The sequence below is a fragment of the Centropristis striata genome, chromosome 14 (assembly GCF_030273125.1).
Source record: "Centropristis striata isolate RG_2023a ecotype Rhode Island chromosome 14, C.striata_1.0, whole genome shotgun sequence".
In the NCBI taxonomy this organism is placed as follows: domain Eukaryota; kingdom Metazoa; phylum Chordata; class Actinopteri; order Perciformes; family Serranidae; genus Centropristis; species Centropristis striata.
Window position 1 is genome coordinate 27,622,507 of NC_081530.1, and position 22,021 is coordinate 27,644,527.

The 22,021-nt window shown below is 40.3% G+C and overlaps 1 protein-coding gene across 1 annotated transcript in view; it reads right to left on the minus strand.

Annotated features, from left to right (window-relative positions):
* Positions 1 to 3,339: 3,339 nt before the first annotated feature.
* The window catches only part of tinagl1 (tubulointerstitial nephritis antigen-like 1), a 29,542-nt gene continuing 10,860 nt past the window's right edge, over positions 3,340 to 22,021 (minus strand). Inside the window, exons 4-12 of the mRNA XM_059350407.1 lie at positions 18,441 to 18,533; positions 18,227 to 18,341; positions 15,502 to 15,628; positions 14,982 to 15,132; positions 14,707 to 14,893; positions 12,954 to 12,999; positions 11,876 to 11,999; positions 7,790 to 7,835; positions 3,340 to 7,072 (exon numbers count right to left, since the gene is read on the minus strand). Coding sequence (XP_059206390.1) covers positions 6,905 to 7,072; positions 7,790 to 7,835; positions 11,876 to 11,999; positions 12,954 to 12,999; positions 14,707 to 14,893; positions 14,982 to 15,132; positions 15,502 to 15,628; positions 18,227 to 18,341; positions 18,441 to 18,533 — 1,057 coding nt within the window. The 3' untranslated portion in view covers positions 3,340 to 6,904. The remainder of the gene's footprint in view (positions 7,073 to 7,789; positions 7,836 to 11,875; positions 12,000 to 12,953; positions 13,000 to 14,706; positions 14,894 to 14,981; positions 15,133 to 15,501; positions 15,629 to 18,226; positions 18,342 to 18,440; positions 18,534 to 22,021) is intronic.

A 22,021-nucleotide genomic window follows, 5' to 3' on the forward strand; every position in this document is an offset into this window, starting at 1 on the left:
ACACCTGGTAGTTTTCACTGACACAACCTCATGATATATGTGACAATGTGCTAAATAAGACTAATTTTACAGACCTGCAATTTCTCTCACTTCAAACAGGAGGGTGTCCTCTCTCCAGGTTACAACACTGTCCCTCTCGGAGGCAGGTGTTCACCCAGGTGTTTATGTGGGTCACAAAGGTACAGACATGCAAAGTACTCTCGCACACCACAACAAACATAAGGAGGGGGAAACTGTGGAAAATGTATTTAAGGAAGCACTGTGGAAAGAGTGGAGATTCTGTTTATAGAGAGTTTCCAATTCAATTTGACAATCAGTTAATTTTGTTACGTGTTTTTAAACAAATCTAGCTGAAAGGAAAATTTGCAAAAAAGACACAACAGACAAAGGACACTGTTTGTTGCAGTTGCTGTATCTCACCAAATAAAAGCCAGATACAGAGCGGTGTGTATATAATTCCAATCTCCTTGATAAAAAAAGTCCATGAAAACCAACTCTACTCAATGAGATCTTCTCCATTGTCATGTTTGCAAACTTAAAGCTAGGATAGGCAGTTTTTTTTTTTCTTTTCTTTTTCTTTTTTTAGGTGACCTTGAGCAAATATTGCATAATAACTCTTCAGCATGTTGTAATTCATGTGACCTGGGAGAAAACCAGACATTTGCACCTCCTCTTGTAGGGCTTTTCGACCAGAGCCAGTTCCCGGGCCGTGCCCAACTGCAAACGGTTCTTTGGTTTTCCACCGCCAAAGAACCGACTCCCGGCCAGGAAAACAGGTTCCATGGCGGCACCAACTCTTTGCTGGTCTTGAACCGCGAACTGCTAACGGTTATCTGACCAACAAGACAACCAAGAGAGCAACTAAAACGTGCGTCATTCATTTATTTGATTTGTTTAAGTGCAATGTGATTAAGGTTAGCGGGCGATCGCTGGCGTGCTAACATTAGTGGGCTAGCGTACAACAAAGTCCAACATTAACATCTTACATTCAGTGTTGATAAGAATGTATTGGCCTTCCATAGTGATCAAAATGAGCAGCACAGATGTGTTCTAGAGATGTAGTCTGCTGTCGTTATTATACTTGCCGAGAGGGCGGAGACACATACGGACGTTAACAGTGATGTAATGACGTGGCTCTAGAGCAGACCTGGGCATTGGGCATTGCTTTTTGCATAAAGTTAATAAATTACTGGTTTACTGCATAACATACATGCTCTTTATTGTTTTTGTGGTTTTTTTTTTAAATGTATTTTTTTGGGCTTTTTCATGCCTTTAATGGACAGGATAGTTGAAGAGAGACAGGAAACAGGGGGCAGAGAGAGGGGAATGACATGCAGTAAAGGGCCGTCCGATGCGGGACTAGAACCGGGGCCAGCTGCAGCGAGGACTGTAGCCTCTACACATGGGGCGCCTGCGTAACCCACTACGCTACCGACCACCGTTTTTGTGGTTTGAATGAATGTTTAGAAGCATCCTGGCTGAATGACGTTCGACTCTTTAACTGATAGTTCACAAGATTCATTTAAAATCGTAGCTCCATGAAAATAAAAATAAGACATTCATTGGTCAGCTTGTGAATCCACCATAAGAGCTATGAGGTGGGAAAACAATAACAAACATTTGCATTAGCACTTGAGCAAACAAGCACTTTTACTAGAGTTAAGGCAACAAATATAGCCACTAATATATAAGAAAACAAACCTTGTTCCTGTCAGCCAGCCACTATAGAAGCCTTTTTGATACTTTATGACGCATTCGTTATTATTTACCTTTCATTTTTCATTTTACCGTTCCACCTGTTACTTCCTGTCACTACCTTTCAAAATGAAAGCACCCGTTTCACACTGGACGGCACCATTTCAAAATAAAAGCATCACAACATTGTAAAACACCTAGAAAATGTACAAACATGAAAAACAAGCTATATAATATAAAAATATGAACCCTGCTAAAGGTAAATAAATAAATAAATGGAAAAGTGATATAGTGATTGGTGTTTGATTTACTCCACATTAACAGTCTTATCATAACATGTATTCTATTCTGTATATCTATATCTGTAGCAGCTCAAAACCAGATAATTTACTGTATTTTATTAAGAGATTAAATTAGTATTGAGCAGAATTTAGTTCAGAGTTGAAATAAGATTCAAACATTGAAGGTGTATGCTGTGAGTTATGGTTTGGTTGAAAAGGGGTTAAAGTGCTGTTTTCAGGCTTTAGATAAACAAGGCTGTGACGGGAGACTTTGGCCAATAACAGGTCGATTTTTGACAGAGAGTGTTCTTATTGGCTGTTCTACAGCTGCAGATGCACATACCGTCAAACGGTGAAAGCCAAATACTGATCATCTGTACACCACAGTGTTTTGGGGTTTTATCGAACCATTTCATGACAAAAATAGGATATTGAATTATTGATGTTTGAATAATTAAAGTTTGTACAGAAAAAAAAAACTAGGACTCACTATTAACCAAAAAATCTCATCTCACACTTTTGTTTCTCAATATTTTTTCACCTTCTGACCTCTGTGCTCAGAGGAAGAATTGCAGTTCTCTGTAATGATCTCAGTGAAATGTAACATGTGATTCAAAACATTTATGTCCAACATTTTAAGTCTGATTATTTCAATTACATTTTTCTGAATTTTTCTGGATTATTATTATGCAGACTCTTTGGCCTGGTATCTCACCGTCTGATGCTCAGAGTTATTGCTCCCAGTGATGGAAGAGTATGCTGACCCAGCAGAATCTTATAAAAACTGTCCTCATCCCACCCGACCACGTCCCATGGAGCTCCCCTCCCCTGAACACCCTGCGCCCAGTTCCTCCCATTGTGGCTCACTGATCCCTAATGTTCCTAAAAATCACACACCTTCTCAACCATCTAACACACCATATAAGGTGTTTTCTCTCCGATCATATCACCTTGTTTAAATACTTCAATGGTTCAATACAAACTAGTGCCAGTGATCACAACGAGACCACTTTTTTGGTTTTGGAAAGACTTTATTGTGCCGCACAAGTGAACACTAATGTGGTTTTGCATTTAGTGCACACGATACAAGAGACAGAGAGAAAATAAAACATTGCACAGGAAAACAAGGAATAAAAGTATATAATTTACATATCTTGTCATAAATAAAGTCTACACATCAGTGAATATGGAGTGGTTCATTTTACATCAAATACACAACTTCTAAGTGGATGTCTACTGCAGCTCCTGGGTGTTTCTTTTGGAGGAGAGGTTGTGTTGTTGGAGAAAACTGTTGCAGAAAGTAAGATTCTATGGAATAGATTTGGCTTTTGAAGAGAATCTCTAGTAATATAGTTTTTATTGGTCCCATTTGAACTAAAAATATTAATAAATAATATGGCACGCGTGTTGTTCATGAACATTTAATGGAGAATGCTTTGAGGTTTTTTTTATACCTCTTCTATATATCAGGCATAATATATAGTGCCTCGATCCAAGCTAACAATGAATCTGACTGACTGTTAATCCAACGACAAAATAAATAAACTGACAAAAAATTCTCGACTATCTTTGGTCAGATTCAAATAATTCCTTCTGCATGAAAACAGTGATTTTTCTGCTTTTCTCAGGACGCTGATACACACCAGTGAGTACAGAACTGATGCAACTCACATTGATGCTAATGATGTGCGAGTTATGAGTGAATCAATTGAAAACAAACAACTCTTTTTACTGACTTCTCGTCAGAAGTTATCTCTCTGTGTCACTCACACTCTTAAGTGTTTTTGTGGAAATGTATCAAGTTAATTACTGTATTAAACAACCCTATGAGAGAGGCCAAAACCTGCTCAATATTATGGGAAAAGGAGTGACTATAAATTTTAGCCGTCAAAACCTCTGCAAAAAGACTGATTTAACTATCAAAATTTGATCCATTCGGTCCGGCAACAACAGAGGGATAAACCAGAAGTTAGTCAGCTCGGCCAGTGAGTGTTTCGTACAAACTCAAGTCAGTAAAAACAGTGGAAACTCCCATCTGTAATCGATGCTGCTCTTGAGGAGGTCATGAAATATCTATAAATTAATAATAAGGCTTCCAAACTTCTGATGAAACAAATGAGGCTAATCCGTCCACTTTCAGCTATGTAAACCAATCTAACAACTGAAGTTTTTTCCACTGATCTATTCTCTCTTGTAAAGGAGCTATATCAACATGTCCACAGATACAATATATAAAAGAAGACTCCCTTCCTTTCAACATAAACCACTGCAGGCCAGAGAGCTCAGTTTCACATTGGAAAAAGCTGTTGTCCATCTCATATTGATGGCCTCCCTCACTCACTTCAGAATGAAAGCAAAGACTCGTGTCAGAAACATGCAATAACTCCTAACGTATCCACCACGTTGCACATTGCCTGCCCATCCTGACATCTATCTTTGCTTTTATGCTATCTGCTTATCCACGCCTGAAGGAGATGATAGAGGGACCTTAAAGATCACAAGATGTGATGATATAGAAATGGAAAAGCCTTTTGAAGTTACAGCTGAAGCACACTGGGATTTAATTTAAGGTAAGTGGTAAAAATACACCAAGCTTTCCTTTTCAAGTGAGGCTGTGCTCCCAAAAGATCTGAGAATCCCTCAGCAAGCCTGCAATCGGTTGAATATAAAGACATCATAAAGCGGTGCAGCTGATAAGTTGGAACATGTTAAGTTGCAGAGTAAGTAGCAGAAAACAATATAAAATATAAAAGCCAAACAGCTCATCTGCAACCTGTGTGACGTGAAGTGTTTCTGCATTAGTTGGAAGTGGCTGTTTATTACACATGAAAAGCACCAAACTACAGAGTCTGCAGTCAAACACTGAAGCACAGACCGGACTTTAGCAGCAGTATCTCCCCCTCGTCCTCCTCGCTGTGGTCAAACAGTTACAACTATGTAGAAGCACAAGCAGAAAAGCGACTGAGTGATGAGTGTGTTATGAAAGTTTCTACATACAGTACATCGTAAAACAAGTAGTAAAATAAAACTTCACAATATATAACTGCAACAAAAAAATAACTTTTTTTTAGCTCAAATTGTAACAGTGTACATAGAACAGAGCAAATTAAGACTACTATACACAAACACTTTCTTTTGCAGTGGTCAAAACTCTGTTTCTTTAAGGCATTACAATCTTTTTTAACCTCTTAATGCTTCAGGGTTTTATCTTTTTAAATGAGATGGCGGGGTCAGGATTGGCAGCATGGCTTTTATTTATATGTTCATCGTTCATGGTGACTATTTTAATCAAGCATGACTGAAAATGATTTACTTCAGCTGCAGCCAAATCATACATGCTTCATTTTCTGTATTAACACTGAATAAATGTGTAGAAGAAAAGCAAATATTTAGTCTGATTCTCTTCTAAAAGGGACCAGCTCAGATTTATTGAAGTGGAGTTGTATGAGGTACTTCTCCACAGTCAGTAGATGGCTCACAGTTTAGAGAAGCAGGCAGTGTTTAAGTGTTTAAGTGTATGCTATATTAAGAATATTTTCAGTGCTTTACCTTGCTGTTAGACGGCCATTTCTGACAGGGAACCGAAGCCGTAGTGCTCTCATTAAAGCCACCAGACTCCTTTGACAAAAATAATAATTTTACCTCTCACAGCAGGGAATTGCTGGTCTACAGCCGCCTCGATCGGTTAGTTTGTTTGTGTAATTGTGTGACTTCGGTGAATCCAAACTAACCCTTTAACACCAGCGTTACACAGTAACACAAACAGACTAACTAAACAAGGCAGCTGTGGACCAGCAACCCACACGCTAAAATTACTGTTTTTTGTCAAAGCAGTCTGGTGGCTTTTCAGAGGGTAGAACGGCTTCACTTCCCCATGGAAAAGGGCAGCATGACAGGGGACCTTTTGGCTAAAATACATAGTACACCCCCCTCCCTCCACAGCAGCACATTACTTAGCTTCTGTGTCAGTATTCTGCCTGCTTCTCTAAACTGGAGGCATGCTGAACACCATCTACTGTAGATAATACGCTGACCATAGATAAGTACGCCATACAAACCAAGCCTAAATTGTCCCTTTAAATTTCTCTCATAAACTGGGAGTCATTTTGATTGCTGGTCATGGCCAGTGGCAATGTAAATCCTCTTGAAATCTCCTGTTTCCAGCATCAGATTCTAAGTTTTCACTGGAATGTGTGAGAAACTCTACTGCCTGCAGCTACTAACTCCATCCAAGTGTCCTCTCTAAAACTGAGGGAATGAGCTGAACTGTGCCTCTGTATAGCTGACAGATAAATGTCAGTAAGGTCATCTATAGTATGTTATCACGTTACACACTTCAGCTGGGTGTGTTTCTCTATAAGGGCCTGATAATCTGTTTCTCAGATTTCCTCTTTTCTGTCCCTCTGAAATTGTGCCTGTTAAAATTAAAGACTTAGAAAAAGGTTGACAAAGAAGCACAAAGAAGAATAAAAAGATCAGACTGAGCTTCTCCTTCTGTCTTCACCCAACTTTGACAAGAACATGTTTCACCAGATGTTACATTGAGGATTCTGGGAAGTGTGGTCTTTGGATCAGTAGGTACCTGAGGTGCCTAGTTGTAAGGCGACGTAAAAAGAGCTTTAGCTTGGTTGTTTTGTTTTTGGTGCCATAAACATTGAGTTACAGGAGCATGGGGAGGGTTGTTCTCTTAAAAGGGTGAAGATGGAGGAGAAGAGGGGTTGTATTGATCCCCAGAGTGAAGTAAGGTATAAAAAGATAAGGTTTAGGGGCTCTGGGGTTGATTTTGTGGCTGTCCCAGCCAGCTTGATGGGTTAGGGGATGTGCTGAAGTTCTGAGACTCTTGGTGTGGTTCTCCTCTGGGGTAAAAACCATCTACAGGTGGGATTAAAAACAAAGTTCTGTTGGGTTTTAACATCGGTTGTGTGTCTCTAAATGTGTCGGCGACGATGGTGGTGATGATGGTTGTGCATGTCTTCCATCGTGATCCGGCCCCACACACCGATCACAAACGTTTCAATCTCACACTCATTGTCCCCACGAGCGATACGGAAGTAGCCATTCTCTCCCCAGTTCTTTCCCCAGGAGTTGGCAGCAATCTGAAAAGAAAAAGAAGAGTTAAACACAGCACAGATAAGAAAGATTTTACTGATTTTTATTTGAGAATGCATATACAGAACCTGGCTATATTCATACACATTATTATTTATATGAATATTTTTTTGATATAGCCTTTTCAGGCTAAAGCACAAGTACTTTCCAGTAAAAAAAAAATAAGTTCATGAATAAATATATAAAATCTGGATAAGACAAATAAGCTCCTATAAAAGAGGCAGAGTTTAAGTAAATAAAAAACAAACCAATATATATATATATATATATATATATATATATATATATAAAACCTAATAACCTCAGTCGAAATCAATACAAACGGATATATATAAATATTTGTTTTTAAATAATTATAACTGGCTTTAATTTTGTTGTGCATTTTTTCTTTTTTTTTTGCCTAACACACTAAATATAAAAATGAAGGGAATTGGAGAGGCTGTAAACATAGTATCATATATATAATATAATATAATCATATTACATATTCAAAATATCATGGTTATCATCAGTACTGGTATATTACGATAGTAAAAATAAAACACCATGAAAGTCAAAGTAATCTAGAGAGAAATATGAACTGATGTGATAATGGCAAAAACAGAACTGGCAACACTGTAAAACACCCCTTTATTATTCAGTAGGGAAAAAGCATGATTAAGAGCTAATTTGGGCATCGGCTTGTTTATCACAATGGAACTTACCCAATATTTTTTTGATGTCCCATCAAAGTTCCTCTCCTCTCCCCATCTGGTGCAGGAAGCAGAGAGGATACGTTAGTGTGAAGGGCCAAACAACAGGACAACAACATATTTTCAGCTGTGTCAGAGTTAAAATGCTATTTTTAAAGAGTGGATGCTCCCAATAAATGTCAGATGTAAACAATTCTCAGGAATGCATTCTCCTAGAACTCACTTGGCATTATTGATAAAGAATAGCAGGAAGAGTTATAAGTAGATTTCAAGTGGTGGAAAAAAAACTTTCATCTTGTTAACAACATCCTGAAAACAGAGTATTTATGGCTGCACACCGCCGAGCTGCACTCCTACATCATTCCAGCCCAAAAGAACACGGGATCCCCCTTTTCCTCCGCCATTTCCGGACACGAATCAGGAAGGAGAGGGTAGGTTACGAGGAAGTGAACACCACCTCAGTCCTGTCACAGACAGCCGACAAGACACAAACATACATGTGTGAACCTGAACTTAGAAGTCTATCTTTACCCTTCTTCCCTGCCAGCAGCTTTGTTCTCAGGAAACTTGGCAAAGGCCCATAAATTCCCATCATGCCTTGCACTTTGGTCTTAGCTTAGCCACTGCCAACTTTTAGACGCCCGTCGTTTCTGCTCGTCATGATCAAAACATTCTCCCAAAGCCAATTCCCATCCTGTTTTTGCACTCCAGGCCTTTCGTTTCCCAAGAGACACCCGGTGCCCAATCGCTTGTTATCTTTTATAAGGGAAAGGAATGCTGGGAAAGAGAGTGGCTGGTCGCAGACTCTGCCAACTCAGTGGCCTGCCACCACAACACTGGCACATAGTGCCAACCTCCTATCAGCCAGTGTCTTTATTAGTTCTGTGTTTCCCCGACTGATGTCAGACGTCACATTGAGCAGACACATTAAAAACAGCTGTGTAAACAACAACTACAGTCTGAAACAGACTGCAGAGCTGAGAGTTGTGTTTGTGAGTAAAGGCCAATTCACACCTGTGTGTGTGTGTGTGTGTGTGTGTGTGTGTGTGTGTGTGTGTGTGTGTGTGTGTGAGATCCCATATGCATGCCTGCCCGCCTGCATATTTATTGGTATGGACAGAGCCAGACAGAATCGGACCACTGCTGATCTCTTATCTGGGCTCCAATCAGCTCACTTGTTCACTGGGGGACAATGATGGGCATACCTCTGTGCCCATGTGCCCCGCCCTTCCCCAACGCCCCTCAGCCCACCCCTGACCTCTTCTCCGAGGATTGATCCCCCGCTCTCTGTCCGGTGCAGTCAGGATCAGCGGCCCAGACAATGCCCTTTCCACCACACTGGACCTCAATGCTCTTTCCACAAACTTTCCCAGGCCCTAGGCTTAAAGGAACGCACCGCTGTGGGATTTGGTCTATGTAAACACACTGATGCCTGTGGCTGGCAGGTTGGAGCTCAAAACACCCCGCCTCGTTGTGTTTCATCCGTCCCTAAACCCGTGTCGCTGGTACATCCATATCACTCGCACAGTGAGTCAGTAGAAGGAGCCAAAGAGCAGGAGGCATTCAGGAAAGCTGGAAATCCAACATCCTCATCCTCAGCATCATCTCACATCCTGCAAACCTCCACACTTTAATGACAAACTGAGGTTGTGGAGATAAGCAGGCTCACAATTAAATTTCTATATTGAAAAATGATCAAAATGAGCTTTCAATTTCAGGATCAACAATTTGATAAATGGTTTTACTTTGACTATGCGGCCTTAAAGCCATTTTACCCCAGAACAGTGCAGATTGTCAATACATTTGCACAGACATTTATAAAAAGTGAATGCTTTCACATTACTGCAGAACATTTGTTCAGGGAAAAAAATATCGGACCTCATAGATTTTCAACTGATGTCGTCCATCCAGGTCACAGGTCATAGCTTGCTGTCAGAAGCACAGAGGCTTTGCTTTGGACCACTGGGAGGAGGATGGATTCTGTTCATATTGATGCACCGCATATTCGTCCTGCACACCCAAATCTTTCACCCAGAGGATCTGCGAACGCGTGCTGTCGGAAAATGATTTTATTGCGTTCTATGTCACTGATGTAACTGCGTACAGTAGCAGTCGCGACTAACTTGTTATAATTGTCACTTGTTTAAATAACTGCCATCATTTTGTTGGATATCATACGAACTATGTTGCAAAAGTTACGTTATGAAACAACAAACCCGTTAATGAGAATACGCTGTTTTACATCATGCACACCAATAAGCTCTAAGATCCTTTTTTCTCCATAAATGTTGTTTTTTGAAGTCCTTGCGCCTGATGTGCATATACTTACTCTCCTTCAACAGTGAAAATTGTAATGGGATCGTGGATTTCGAGAATCGTGACACCCCTAGTAGAGATATAATTACAGTCCACACGTCATAAGCATACTGAATAAACATTTGCATCCACAGTTTCCCAAGAGGACGTTTTCAGAACAGCGCATAAAGTATGTGGTTGAAGCAGGCTAAGTACAGGTTGGAAGCTGTGTATATTATTCACATGCCTATACATGCCACATGATGTTGTAAAATATACACGCAAGACACGCACATGAAAAGGGACATGAAAAGCTGCTTGTAAATGGGTTGTGTTTTGTCTTCATCAATCAGATAAAAGTGGAGAGACTTCTTTTATCACAGCACTGAGATCCCCTGTCTGGAGTGTTTGTGGACACGCTCAAACGATGAGGTACAAACACTCAAACGCTCACAAACACACATTCCTCAGCCCCCATTAGAGACCCATTACTCTGTAGCTGCTCATTTTTATAATTTGGAAAGTGAGACTGGTGAGCGGCAACGTATCATTGTCACGGCAGACACACTTGAAAACCAGCTGGTTGGCTCGCAGAGAAGAGTCAAATATTTACAAGTGAAAAGGGTGTTTACAGGTCAGAAACCTCTCACTGCAGCAAGCATTGCATAAAAGCAGCAGCAGATAACTGCCTGTCTGTAATCTAAATGATAACGAGAGTGTTTTGGCTTGGATGTGGAGATAAAGAAGAGAAAGCGGGGTGGTCAGTGAGTCAGATGGCGAGCTGAGAAGTGATGATGGAGACACCACAAAGATGAGGCAGGAAAGCGAGGAGGACGGAGGGGGAATAACGACAGACAGATGGGTGGGGGCAGGTAATCCAGGTGTGTCAGCCGTCTACCTGCCTGCATATTTGTGGTCGCAGTAGTTACTATATAGAGGAGGAAGAAGGGGGAGGCCTTGTCTGGGGCAGACGAAGGAGTGGAGCCAAGGTGTGTCTCCATGAGCAACAGACTGGGAGGGAAACTCGTCGGCACGTACACTCTCTGCAGCTTTGGATCAATTAAAACCTGATTCATCATTAATAAACACTCTTTTCTGCTGAAATGGCAACTATTGAGCATGTAGCAACAATAAAACCAGACAGGAAGATTAGAATTAAGTCCAATTCTTGTCCAGACCACATTTGTTAGAGCCATTTTGTACATTGTAGAGAAGCTGATAAATAATTCAGATTTGTATTTCATAAGTTTATAGTTCTTTATTGAGGTTGTAGGAATGCCTATTGGTTCGTAGGAATTGCACTCTTATTATTGGCTGAGATGTGTGTAACGTCATAATTGCTTACTTTGTTGTAATTAGGATTATGGAGACGAGGAGAGCACACTAGTTTTTGACCGTGCTTATAATTATTATTATTTTTGGATTGCTGCAGTTTATTGTTTGTAATGCTCAAACGAAAGGTTTTCAATAAACCATAAGAAAGAAACTGTGGGATTTTTTCGGCTTAAGACACGCGTCAACTACATCCTCACGCTCCATTATTGAAGTGTGCGTTTTAAGTAAAACTAGACGGAGCCACACTAACAACATTCATCAAAAAAATAGTTAGTTTCCCTGTCAATAACTTCATCAAAAGGCAGAAAATCTTCATCTCAAAGGTGTTTATGTTGAATAATCAGATTTGTGCGAAGAGCCAAATCTCTACTAAAAGCTATGCATGACTAATAAGGTGTTGGTTCACAAAAACACAGCAAAAAACATTTGATATTAAATTATATTTTACATTGTATGCTGGAAACTTACCCAGTGATCCTGATTGAGTGTGTGCCGTGTTTGCGGTATTGTGGAGGTTTGGTGAAGCTGACGTCAGTGTGTTTGTATATCCCATTCTTATAGACAAAGAAATCCTCGTGGACCTCCATAATAGCTGCAAGAACAAACACGCAGGGAGAATTAGTAGACGCTTATAACACACACACACACACACACACACACATACATACATACATGCACGCACACATACAGTATGACTATTCAGACTGCTGAAGTTATTATGGAAGGGAGAGATACAAATCTTATCCAAGCAACAATTAATCTAAAAGTAATTACTTAATTTCACCAAACAAATTCCAATTTCCCCCCCGAGTCACACACACCCAAACATCAGACAGGACAGAGATGTGTGTGTGTGTGTGTGTGTGTGTGTGTACTGAACTCCGTGTGACTTTCTTATTCCAGCTCAACGGGAAAAAATCTCCGGATGTACAGCTGAGAAATTCCCTCTTTTGGAGGGCTACCTGCACCAAATCCAATGTTCTCTGGCTGAGAACAGTGTGTGGACCTCCCCTCTTATAAACAACTTACACTGACACACAATGTATGAGTACACACACACACACACACAAACACAGACACGCACAACTCTATGCCTTTGTGTCAGAGTGAAACTCAAAGGCAAAAAGGACCTTGACATGAAGCCAATAAGTCTTCGTGGACTGCTAAACAATAAAACAAGAAGCTGGCACAGGCTCATAGGGAATAACACACACACACACACACACACACACACAGCTACACGTGACTCCTCTATTCAAGTGAACTTGACAATGGTCCAGATGGGCACTAGACAGTGAGGCGGGCTCATAAAGGAGGGTCAGCTTTGACAGGTGAGTTGGGGTCAAAGTTGAGACCCAGGACAAAACCATCACGATGACAAGGTCAAACATGACATCATCTGAGGTCAGATACCTAACACGAGGCTTCACGGTGCATGTGTTTGAATTTGTGTGACCCTTGGGGGTGCGGTGTTGTTTCGATTATTTAAAAGTAAAGCTCACTTGGGAGCAAATGTTGACACTAAAATATTATTTATAAGTCTTACCTTGCACAGGGCCATTATCCATAATCTCCTTCATGATCTCCTTGTCCTGAGAGAGATAATAAGAGGAGCAATTTATAGGCAGAGGAGAGAGAGACGGACAGGAGGATCATTACATGTCAGTGAAATGGAGAGAATGAAAACAACCCCCCTGGATGTTAAAAGTCAGATAACAAGATTGAGTCCAGCAGGGCCCCGTGGCCTTAATGCTCGGCTTATTGACTTCACAGGCCATCGGGAGACAGAAACAACAGGCTGTAATGATTTCGGGAGGCATTAGCCGTCATTTAGCACTGATGGATGCTGGACGATAAAACCTCATGTCGGCTGCAGCTCAGCGGTCGACTTTGAATTGGAGGAGATGCACGGCGGTGCATGCAGAGGCGGCTTCTGGAAACGGTTTTAGTGAATGTTACACGATACTTTTAGCGCAGAAGGAAGGGCAGAGGTGCTTTTTACATGGACAAGAAGAAGTTTGTTGTTTTAGATCATCCAGCTTTTAACCAGTACCAGACTTGTTTTAGCCTTTTCACATTGGCACCCTGTTTTGTCTCTCTTCATGACCTGGCTCCAGATAATATTTTACAACTTTTAGTCCCTTACGAACATTTGCATACTTAGAGAACCTTATATAGTGGTCTCCTGTCCATGCTGGACTTAAGGGATGCAATCAGGGTCCCGAGGCTCGGGAAGGACCTTCCCGAGGGAAATAGGGCTGTCTGAAGGCTGAATTAGCGCCTTCTATAAGATATTTTCTAAAAACACACTTTTATCGGAAAGTACACCATGATTTATCTAAGCTGCAAGTTTATTTTAATATTTATTGGGTTTCAATTCTTCATGTATTTAAGGTTTTTAGATCATTTTGTTCCTCTTGTGTTTTAAAGGTGTTCTGTTTTTATTGTAAAGTATTCTGTACCAGTGCAACATAAAGTTGGTGCTCTATAAATAAAGTTTATTATCATTAATTATTATTATTATTTCTCATTGAATAGAACATATCATATAAATGTGTATACACATATACACACATACACGTTGTATGTTTTTCTGTGTTTTCTTAATATAATCAGTCAGAACTCTTGGCCACTGTGCTCTCTTTTTGACTGATTGATTCTGGTTGACTCAACTCCTTATTGTAGCTGAGCAAGAAAAAATTTAATATTGGAAATCTAATTCTTGATACATATTACAGTCTTGAAATGATTGTACGGTAGATAATGATTATGGATGATGAGATCCAAAGTGCAGACAGTAAATTGGTTTAATTCACTCACTGGCCTGTGTATCCAATATATTTTGAACCAAAATAATCAAACTACAAAATTGATTCAATTATGTATAATATTTCAATCAGCCGTCTCAATCCTGAACCTAACAGCCTGCACCATGAAAGTGGCAAACAGGCTGGTAAAAATACAACTTTTCGCCCTTCAGTGATTCAGGGAAGAGTTCTACAGAGCACTTAATCCTGTACATTCCCATGATCAACCATGATGGAGTCAAGTATGCATGAGGAATGTGTGCAAAAACACATACTGTAATAAAACACGTGAGAGAGATTATAGTCCACTGTAACACGAGGGAGTCCCAAAAATGTAAAGCATGCTTATTAAAGCTGCATGTTTACTGCAGATTTGAGAACATGTTGTACTGGCTGGGATATCTGTAAGCAGGTGTGTATGCAGGAATCACATATGTCTGTTTATGTGTCTGTTTATGTGTCTGTTTATGTGTCTGTTTGTGCGGCGCTTACATTGGATGAGAGCCTGTATGGCGGTGTGGACTGGTAGATGTCATTCTGGTAGTTGTGTGTATTGGGGCAGCGCTGCGTGGCCTGCCTCTTCCCCCGGCCCACCGAGCGACTCTGCATCATACAACGGCCCACCTCCGCTGGACTGTCCTGGGGGGGTCGGTACGGATAGCAGTCTTCTGTCACCACTCTGTGAGAGAAGAGGAGAAAAGATTCACCAAAGCTCATTGTATGCTGCTTTGCTTTTTGTTTCAAGCTCATATAGAATAAATCTTTACCCTCTACGGCGCAGGTACCACCAGGCTCCGTCGATGCGGCCCCCGGCACAGCCTCCCTGGTTGCGGGTGTCGCAGGAAATAAGATTTTGAGGGGACAGCTGAGGAGTCATGTGACCCATTGACTGGATGGAGATTCTGTCTGATGCAACAGCTAGTGAAGAGGAGAGGCAAAATTACAAAATGTCATGCAAGAAACACTGAAAAATATCTTAGATTGTCAGATGTATGATTTTATCCTCTTATCGTTATGTATTGCTGTTAACTATATGATAATCATAGATAGATAGAAACATAAATGTTTTTGTGCATTTGTCATGCATCTGTATTTAACTGTAAAACTTTTGTGGTTAGCACATTGTCATGTCCATTAAAATAAAAGAATTGGGAACAAGACTTTAATGTTTAGGCTTTTCTTGTCTTTCTGAACCATTTTCACCTAACCTTTTAAATATGTCAAAAGTTGTTTCACTATCTCAACTTTTTATTCTTTTTTTTTTCATTTATTGTATTCCTGCTCTACCTGCGGTTGAGAAGGCCCAGGATGCAGCACAGTTGCCCTGGTCCAGTGGTTCATGGATCTTTCCGGGCCACTTCTCTGCTGAGTTGAAGTAGAGTGGCAGACGGTCACCCTGAGGATCCATGTTCATCTGACAGAAAGGAAAAGTGAGAGTTTAATCACTGTTATACTCCAACAGAATAGCTGAAACATTAATGTCTCTCAGAAGTGACAGCACAAAGTTTTTAACAAGGACTCAGAGCTGCAGCACTTGTTCTAATGTTGTTTCAGGCAATACAGAGTAATAGTTTGCCCACAAACTAACAGCTGCAATTAAAATACTTGTGGACAGCTTTGTATGACAAGTTCTGATCACTGGCGGATTACATAAGTCTACTAATCAACCCTCCAGTAGAAGGGGACTTATTCACAGGCGATTAGGACCATTTGGCCCAGTGTCAATCTCTGACGCTGTGGAATAGACAGGAACCTTTGATCCCGGTCCGCTGCATGAAACCAAGGGGCCGTTTGGTTACACTGAATGAGTCATTTGAACCAACTGAACTCGTTCATGGAGGAATCCAACTCCAGTACCACTATCACAGGATGATAAATCCTAATTAGGATCACTTGCAGGTGCTTCTCAGATGCCAAACATACTCAATGTATTAGTCTCCACTCAAATCTGGATGCTCTCTAATCTCCCAGTTATGTGTGATAACAGAGCACTCGCTTCTGTACAACTCACTTCCTTCCCTCTCTCTGTCTCACAAAGGGCCTGGCTGCCAGCACTGCATTCCTCTGACTCATAATGAGGTATTCAAAGCACAAATGGTCACCTAATGCATAACTTAGGAATGTGCTGCTGGTCAGAGATTTGTAATTGTGGAAGGTCAAAGTCCAAAGGCGCAGACACCTGAAATACCTGACCTTAAGGCGTGATAAAGAGTGAAAATGGCTGCATAAATTAGATGAAATTCATTCACAATTTCCCATCCTTTACACAGGAGTCTGCAGACAGACATGAAAGAAGAGAAGGACACTGAGATTTATGAATGGGCTGCATGTCTCTGATCTCGTTCCTGGCACAGGTAGGGGCACGCTGACGGCGGAAGAAGGAGGGGGAGCTGAGAGGTTTTTTTTTTATGGTGGAAGTAGTCGTGGAATGCTGGGAGACGTAAACAGGGGGAGTGAGGATGGACGGATGAAGGGATGGATGGAGGAGGGGAGGTGTTTTGCTCTTTATTCCCCGGGCAGCCACCATCCTCTGCTACATCTTCTCTGTCTGATGTTTTGGTTCCGTCTTATGTAATCTGTCTGGATGAAATGTAAACAACGACTGAGGGGATCAGAGCAGGCTGAGGTTCCAGACGGAGACGCCGTCACGTACCAACAAGAAGCCACCATAATTAAGCGAGAAACGTTTTGATCAGCGCTCCCTTGTTGCACAGTAATGGGTTGTTTTAAAACTGCATATCTCAAATCATAATATCGTCCTAAGGTGTGAGAAGCCACAACAACACTGTCAACGAGACAATTTAAATCAGTGTGCTGTTAACTGAGATGTGAGTCCAGAGGATATAAAGTGATATGTACACTTGTTATGACTGTTTGATGTGATTTTATTTGTTCATGGAAAGTGTCTAATGTGTAACTTTATGTTCAACCTGTTTCTTCAATGGAATCGCCTAAGGATGCAAAATTAATTTCAATGAACACTGACAGTAATGTTGTGATGTTTTTCTTGCTTTTCTCTTGGGTCTACCAGGAAAATGTACTCGGTGCATGAAAACTATATTTCAGAAATCTAAAAATATATATATATATTTTTTAAAAACACCACTCTCACTGGAACTAAGTCCAATGCTTTGCTATTTATTTATGCACTTGTATTGTGTTTTATTGTGTTTTACTGTTTGTACCGTGCATGTTGTGTTATTTATTGTGTGCAACCCCCATTTCCAAAAAAGTTGGGACACTGTGTAAAACATTAATAAAAACAGAATGCATCAAATTCAGAATTAAGAGTGAATATTTACAAAAGACAAGAGTTTTATCAGTTCGAAAATAAAATATAGTGTTTTGTACTGTTTTCAATTGAATATATGTCACAGAGGATTAGCAAATTATCACATTGTTTTTTTAATCAGGGTTGTATTGTGATTTACTTAATAACCAAAATGTGAAGCCAAATGCAAATGTTCATATTTGTGGGGAATAAAGATTAGATGAATCGTTTTAAAAGTTTTCATTGACACCAAACTGCATATAAAATGAAACAGGAGAAATCTGTGAGGTTTACTCTTGCTGTGATAGTGCAGCTATCACAAGCACAACATCACACAGTTTGAAGTTAGAACAATTAGATAACATATATGATGTAAGTGACTCTACAGTGTCAAAGTCCAAATATTATTTTAAGTGGAATTATAATGGGAAACCCTATGGTTAAAAGGTCACACCCAGTAGCAACAAGTAACTAGATATTCTCCCAATCCCTGTTTGAAAAGTAGTTCTCTTGTGCCATCTCTTAAAAACAAGGTCAGGGGTCAAAGGTCAGCTACAAAACACTAAGAATGGCAAGGTTTTCATGACTTGCTTTAAGGCACTTGAGCAAAGAATACAAGTGCTGACACTGATCTTTGTACTTGTGCCTTTAGGAGCTTGACCACCCACATATTTTTCTTTTTGTGCTTTTTTACCCCGTCAACCCCGAAACTAATATCCAGTGATGAAGACTGTCCTGTACCTGGATCTCATTCATGTTCATGATAGTCCTGGAGGGTCTCTGAGTGCCCAGACGGAACCGGATGCCCTCGTCCAGAGTCATGCCAAACAACTGACTGTAGTTAGCTGCCTTCCATCTGAAAGCACAAAGTAGGAGGAGAATGTGTTTGTGACCATATATAATAGAGTAATAATTGTAGAACATCAAGTATGTGTGTTAATGTTTGTTTTTTTACCCATAGTTGCCTCTGTTAACAGCGTGGATCATGTCAGGATCCATCAGACAGGCGTTCTGCTCACACTCCCAGCGTCCGGTGGTCCCACATGTGCTACAGAGGAGAGACAGACAGCAGAGGGAAAGACATGAGACCACTGAAAGGCATTAGCAGCTGTAATTGCATGAAAATAGCTACAATTTCCATATTAATGCTACAGCCAGTGAAGTCAACAGCTGATTATCTGAGACATGGGCAAATATGCAGAGGCTCAAAGGAATTCCGAAATAAGAAATTAATTGAGAGAAGAACGTCAGTGACTGGAAATAAAATGGAAAAAGAACGAACAAGGGAGTGAGAAACGGAGGGAGAGGTTAAAGGAAACATTCAGCCTTTTAAGGCTGCAGAACACGGATCCATTTTTAGTCAGAAAGAAGCAGACAAGTATTCAAAAAGATGACAGAAGAGATAAGAGGACAGGATATTAATGGTGACGACAATGTTTGCTTTGGGGATGCTCAAAAATAACTTGTACTGGGTGCTCTCTGATGACTCACTGTGAAGAAGTGTGTGTGTGTGTGTGTGTGTGTGCGTGCGTGCGTGCGTGCGTGCGTGTAGCCAGAACTGTGGTGGAATAAGTATCAAGGTCCTTTAGTGTAGTAAATGTACCATTACAACAATATAAAGTCTAGACCTTCAAAGTAAAAGCCCTGAGAGTATTATCAGCCAAACATATTTCAAAAGTCAAAAGAAGGAGGATTCATTATGGACGGACCCTAACTAAATGTTATATGATATATTTTATATACTATTGGGTACAGTAATAATTGTAATGTTGTACTATTTCAAATCATTTTACCAGTAACCATAGTTAAAAAATAATGTTGTGGAGTAAATATGTGACATTTCCCTCTCATATACAGTTAAGTACAAAATGGAATAACTTCACTAAAGTAAAGTAAACTAATCTGTGTGAGTAAGCTTTGTGTCTGGTGCAATCTTTTGTAAGGTATTTTTTTGAAATACTTAACAAAAGATTGCACCAGACACAAAGCTTACTCACACAGTTGAGTCACCATGCACGCGACCTCAGTTCACTGTACACTGATAGTTCAAAAGTAAATGATTTCCTGTAGCTAAACGTGCAGTTTCATCAAAGTCCCTTAAAACATTCTTGAATAACTGTGTGAAACTATAAACATCTACAGGATACTAAATCCCTTAGGCCATATTTCCTAAAAGCAGCTGTCTGGATGAACCAAAACACCCAAACTGAGGCCTGTTCATTATAAAATTAAACCGTCTCACCAGGGTAGTAAATACAGAATAATAACAGTAATAATGCAATGATTTACAAATGACTTTTCTTGAGCATAAAAATATTCGTGGGTCAATTATTAGATTTCAATTTATTGAGGATACATTCTGTAATGTCACATTGCTCAATAATTTCTTACAAGAATAGTTTGGTATATTAGAGTTTATAGTAAATATGAAGCAACAGCCAACAGCTAGTTAGCTTAGCTTAGCATAGCATAAAGACTGTAAACAGGTGGAAATAGCTAGCCCAGCTCTGTGTAACCAAAGGTAACTAAATCAGCACATCTTAAGCTCAATATCAACACTTTATATCTTGTTTGTATAACCTGGATTTAGTTTTAGACTAGGCTAAGACACCTGCAGCTACATAGATATTCTGACAAAACAGTGGTATCAAATTTCTCATCTTGCTCTCAGCAAATAAAAGCAAAGGCAAAATATCATATTATCTCACTGTTGGGATATTTAAAACCCAATCTATCTTTCCTTTCTGTACACAGTGAACCTGACTGCACTAGATTCAGGTACGATCTACCTTTAACATTAGTTACAAACAGGTCTCAAGCCATTCAGAGATTTGACAGCTTTATTGATGTTTTCTTGGTTTCTTGGTTTCTGTGTTGGCTGACTGTAAATATTTTTGTTCTCAGGTCCCTCTCACTAAGATTACCTGGGTAAATAAAGTTACTAAGTCACCATAAATAACAGCTGCAAGGTCGGCCGCTGTTTGGGGAATATCATAATAAATGAGTGCAAGGGAGAAAGAATGAGGGGTGTTTCCCACACAGGCGTCATGTACAGACTTCCAACTATAGAGTCTACTGTACATTAGACATGATGTTTACAGAGAGCGGGCTCTGCCCAGGAGGATCATTAAACACACACAATGATGGAGAGGCCAAGTTCCCCTTTAGTCACACTGAAGCCCACAGAGAGTGTACCACCTCTCACACTGCACTCCTCCCAGCTGAGTCTCTGAGACACCAGCAGATATAATGTTCAAGCACACACACACTTATACACACACACACATATAAACAAACACACACACACACACACACTTATACGCACGCTTATACACAAACACACACGGACACACACACCAGCAGCAGCAGAGTTTAGACAATGACCTTTCACCTCTGACTCCATCATGCTGGGAGACATGCATGCTGCTCAGTGCCACAGTGTCAAAAACAACAATAAATTCACACGTAATAATACTGCACACCCTCACACACACACACACACACACACACACACACAGGCGTAATGACAGACTTATGGAGACAGGGGGACAGAGTGTGGCTGAGAAAGAAAAATGATGGTCCGAGGACAGTGGGAGGCCATAGTTCACATAGTTCTCTGTCTCTCTCCCTGTTTGAAGAAAACACCGTGTTCACCTCTGAGATTATACACACACTTGCATGCATCTAATTAAAATTTAAGGAGTCTTTGTGCGTCTGTCTGTCCTTCGGTTATCTCAACAATCGTTCATTTGATTGACTTCACTCTCGGGTGTTTTGCTGAGGACCCAAGGAAGTGCAGTGAGATTTTAGGAGACGTATTTATTAGTGGTGTGTTATGTACACACAGCGTGGTGTATTGAGAAGGGAACCCTATTAACTGTTCCACCAGTGAACGGCTCACTGTCTGTTGCTCTCTACGAAAGAAGCCCAGTTCAAGAGCAAGAACTATGAATGCAAAAAATCCCCCTGTGGCCCAAAAGGTATTTTCTCTATAGAACACAATTGTAAAAGAGAAATTGCAAACAAGGTAGCCTAAAGGTCCTTATGAATTTTACACCATTGAAGTGTAAGGTTTTTGAGCCAAGCAGGAACTCATGGGCAGGGCCAACAAGACAAATGCTTGCACATATTCAGTAGGCCATATATATCGTAGAAATATCCCGGAAGCGAGAAAACCTTTTTGGCGTCTGTATCAAGTGACTGATTCTCATTAGACTTATAATTCTATAATTCTACAATGTCATTTAGCAGACACTTTTATCCAAAGCTAAATGTACATTTGAGAGTTAATACAACCAATAATACATCCATGTAAAAGACAGATAAAGAAAGAGAGACTGGATATGTTACATTGAAGTGAACTTAAACATTTCAAGCATCAACAATGTAACTTTAAGAATTCTTCCAGCCTGCTTTCGAATAGCTAGCTGTTAACAAATGATGCAGGTACTTTAGCACCGATCCGGGACGCAACTATGTCATGCAGGTTTATCGCTCATTACCCAAGGAAGCGCACCAGAGGCAAAACAAACGGGC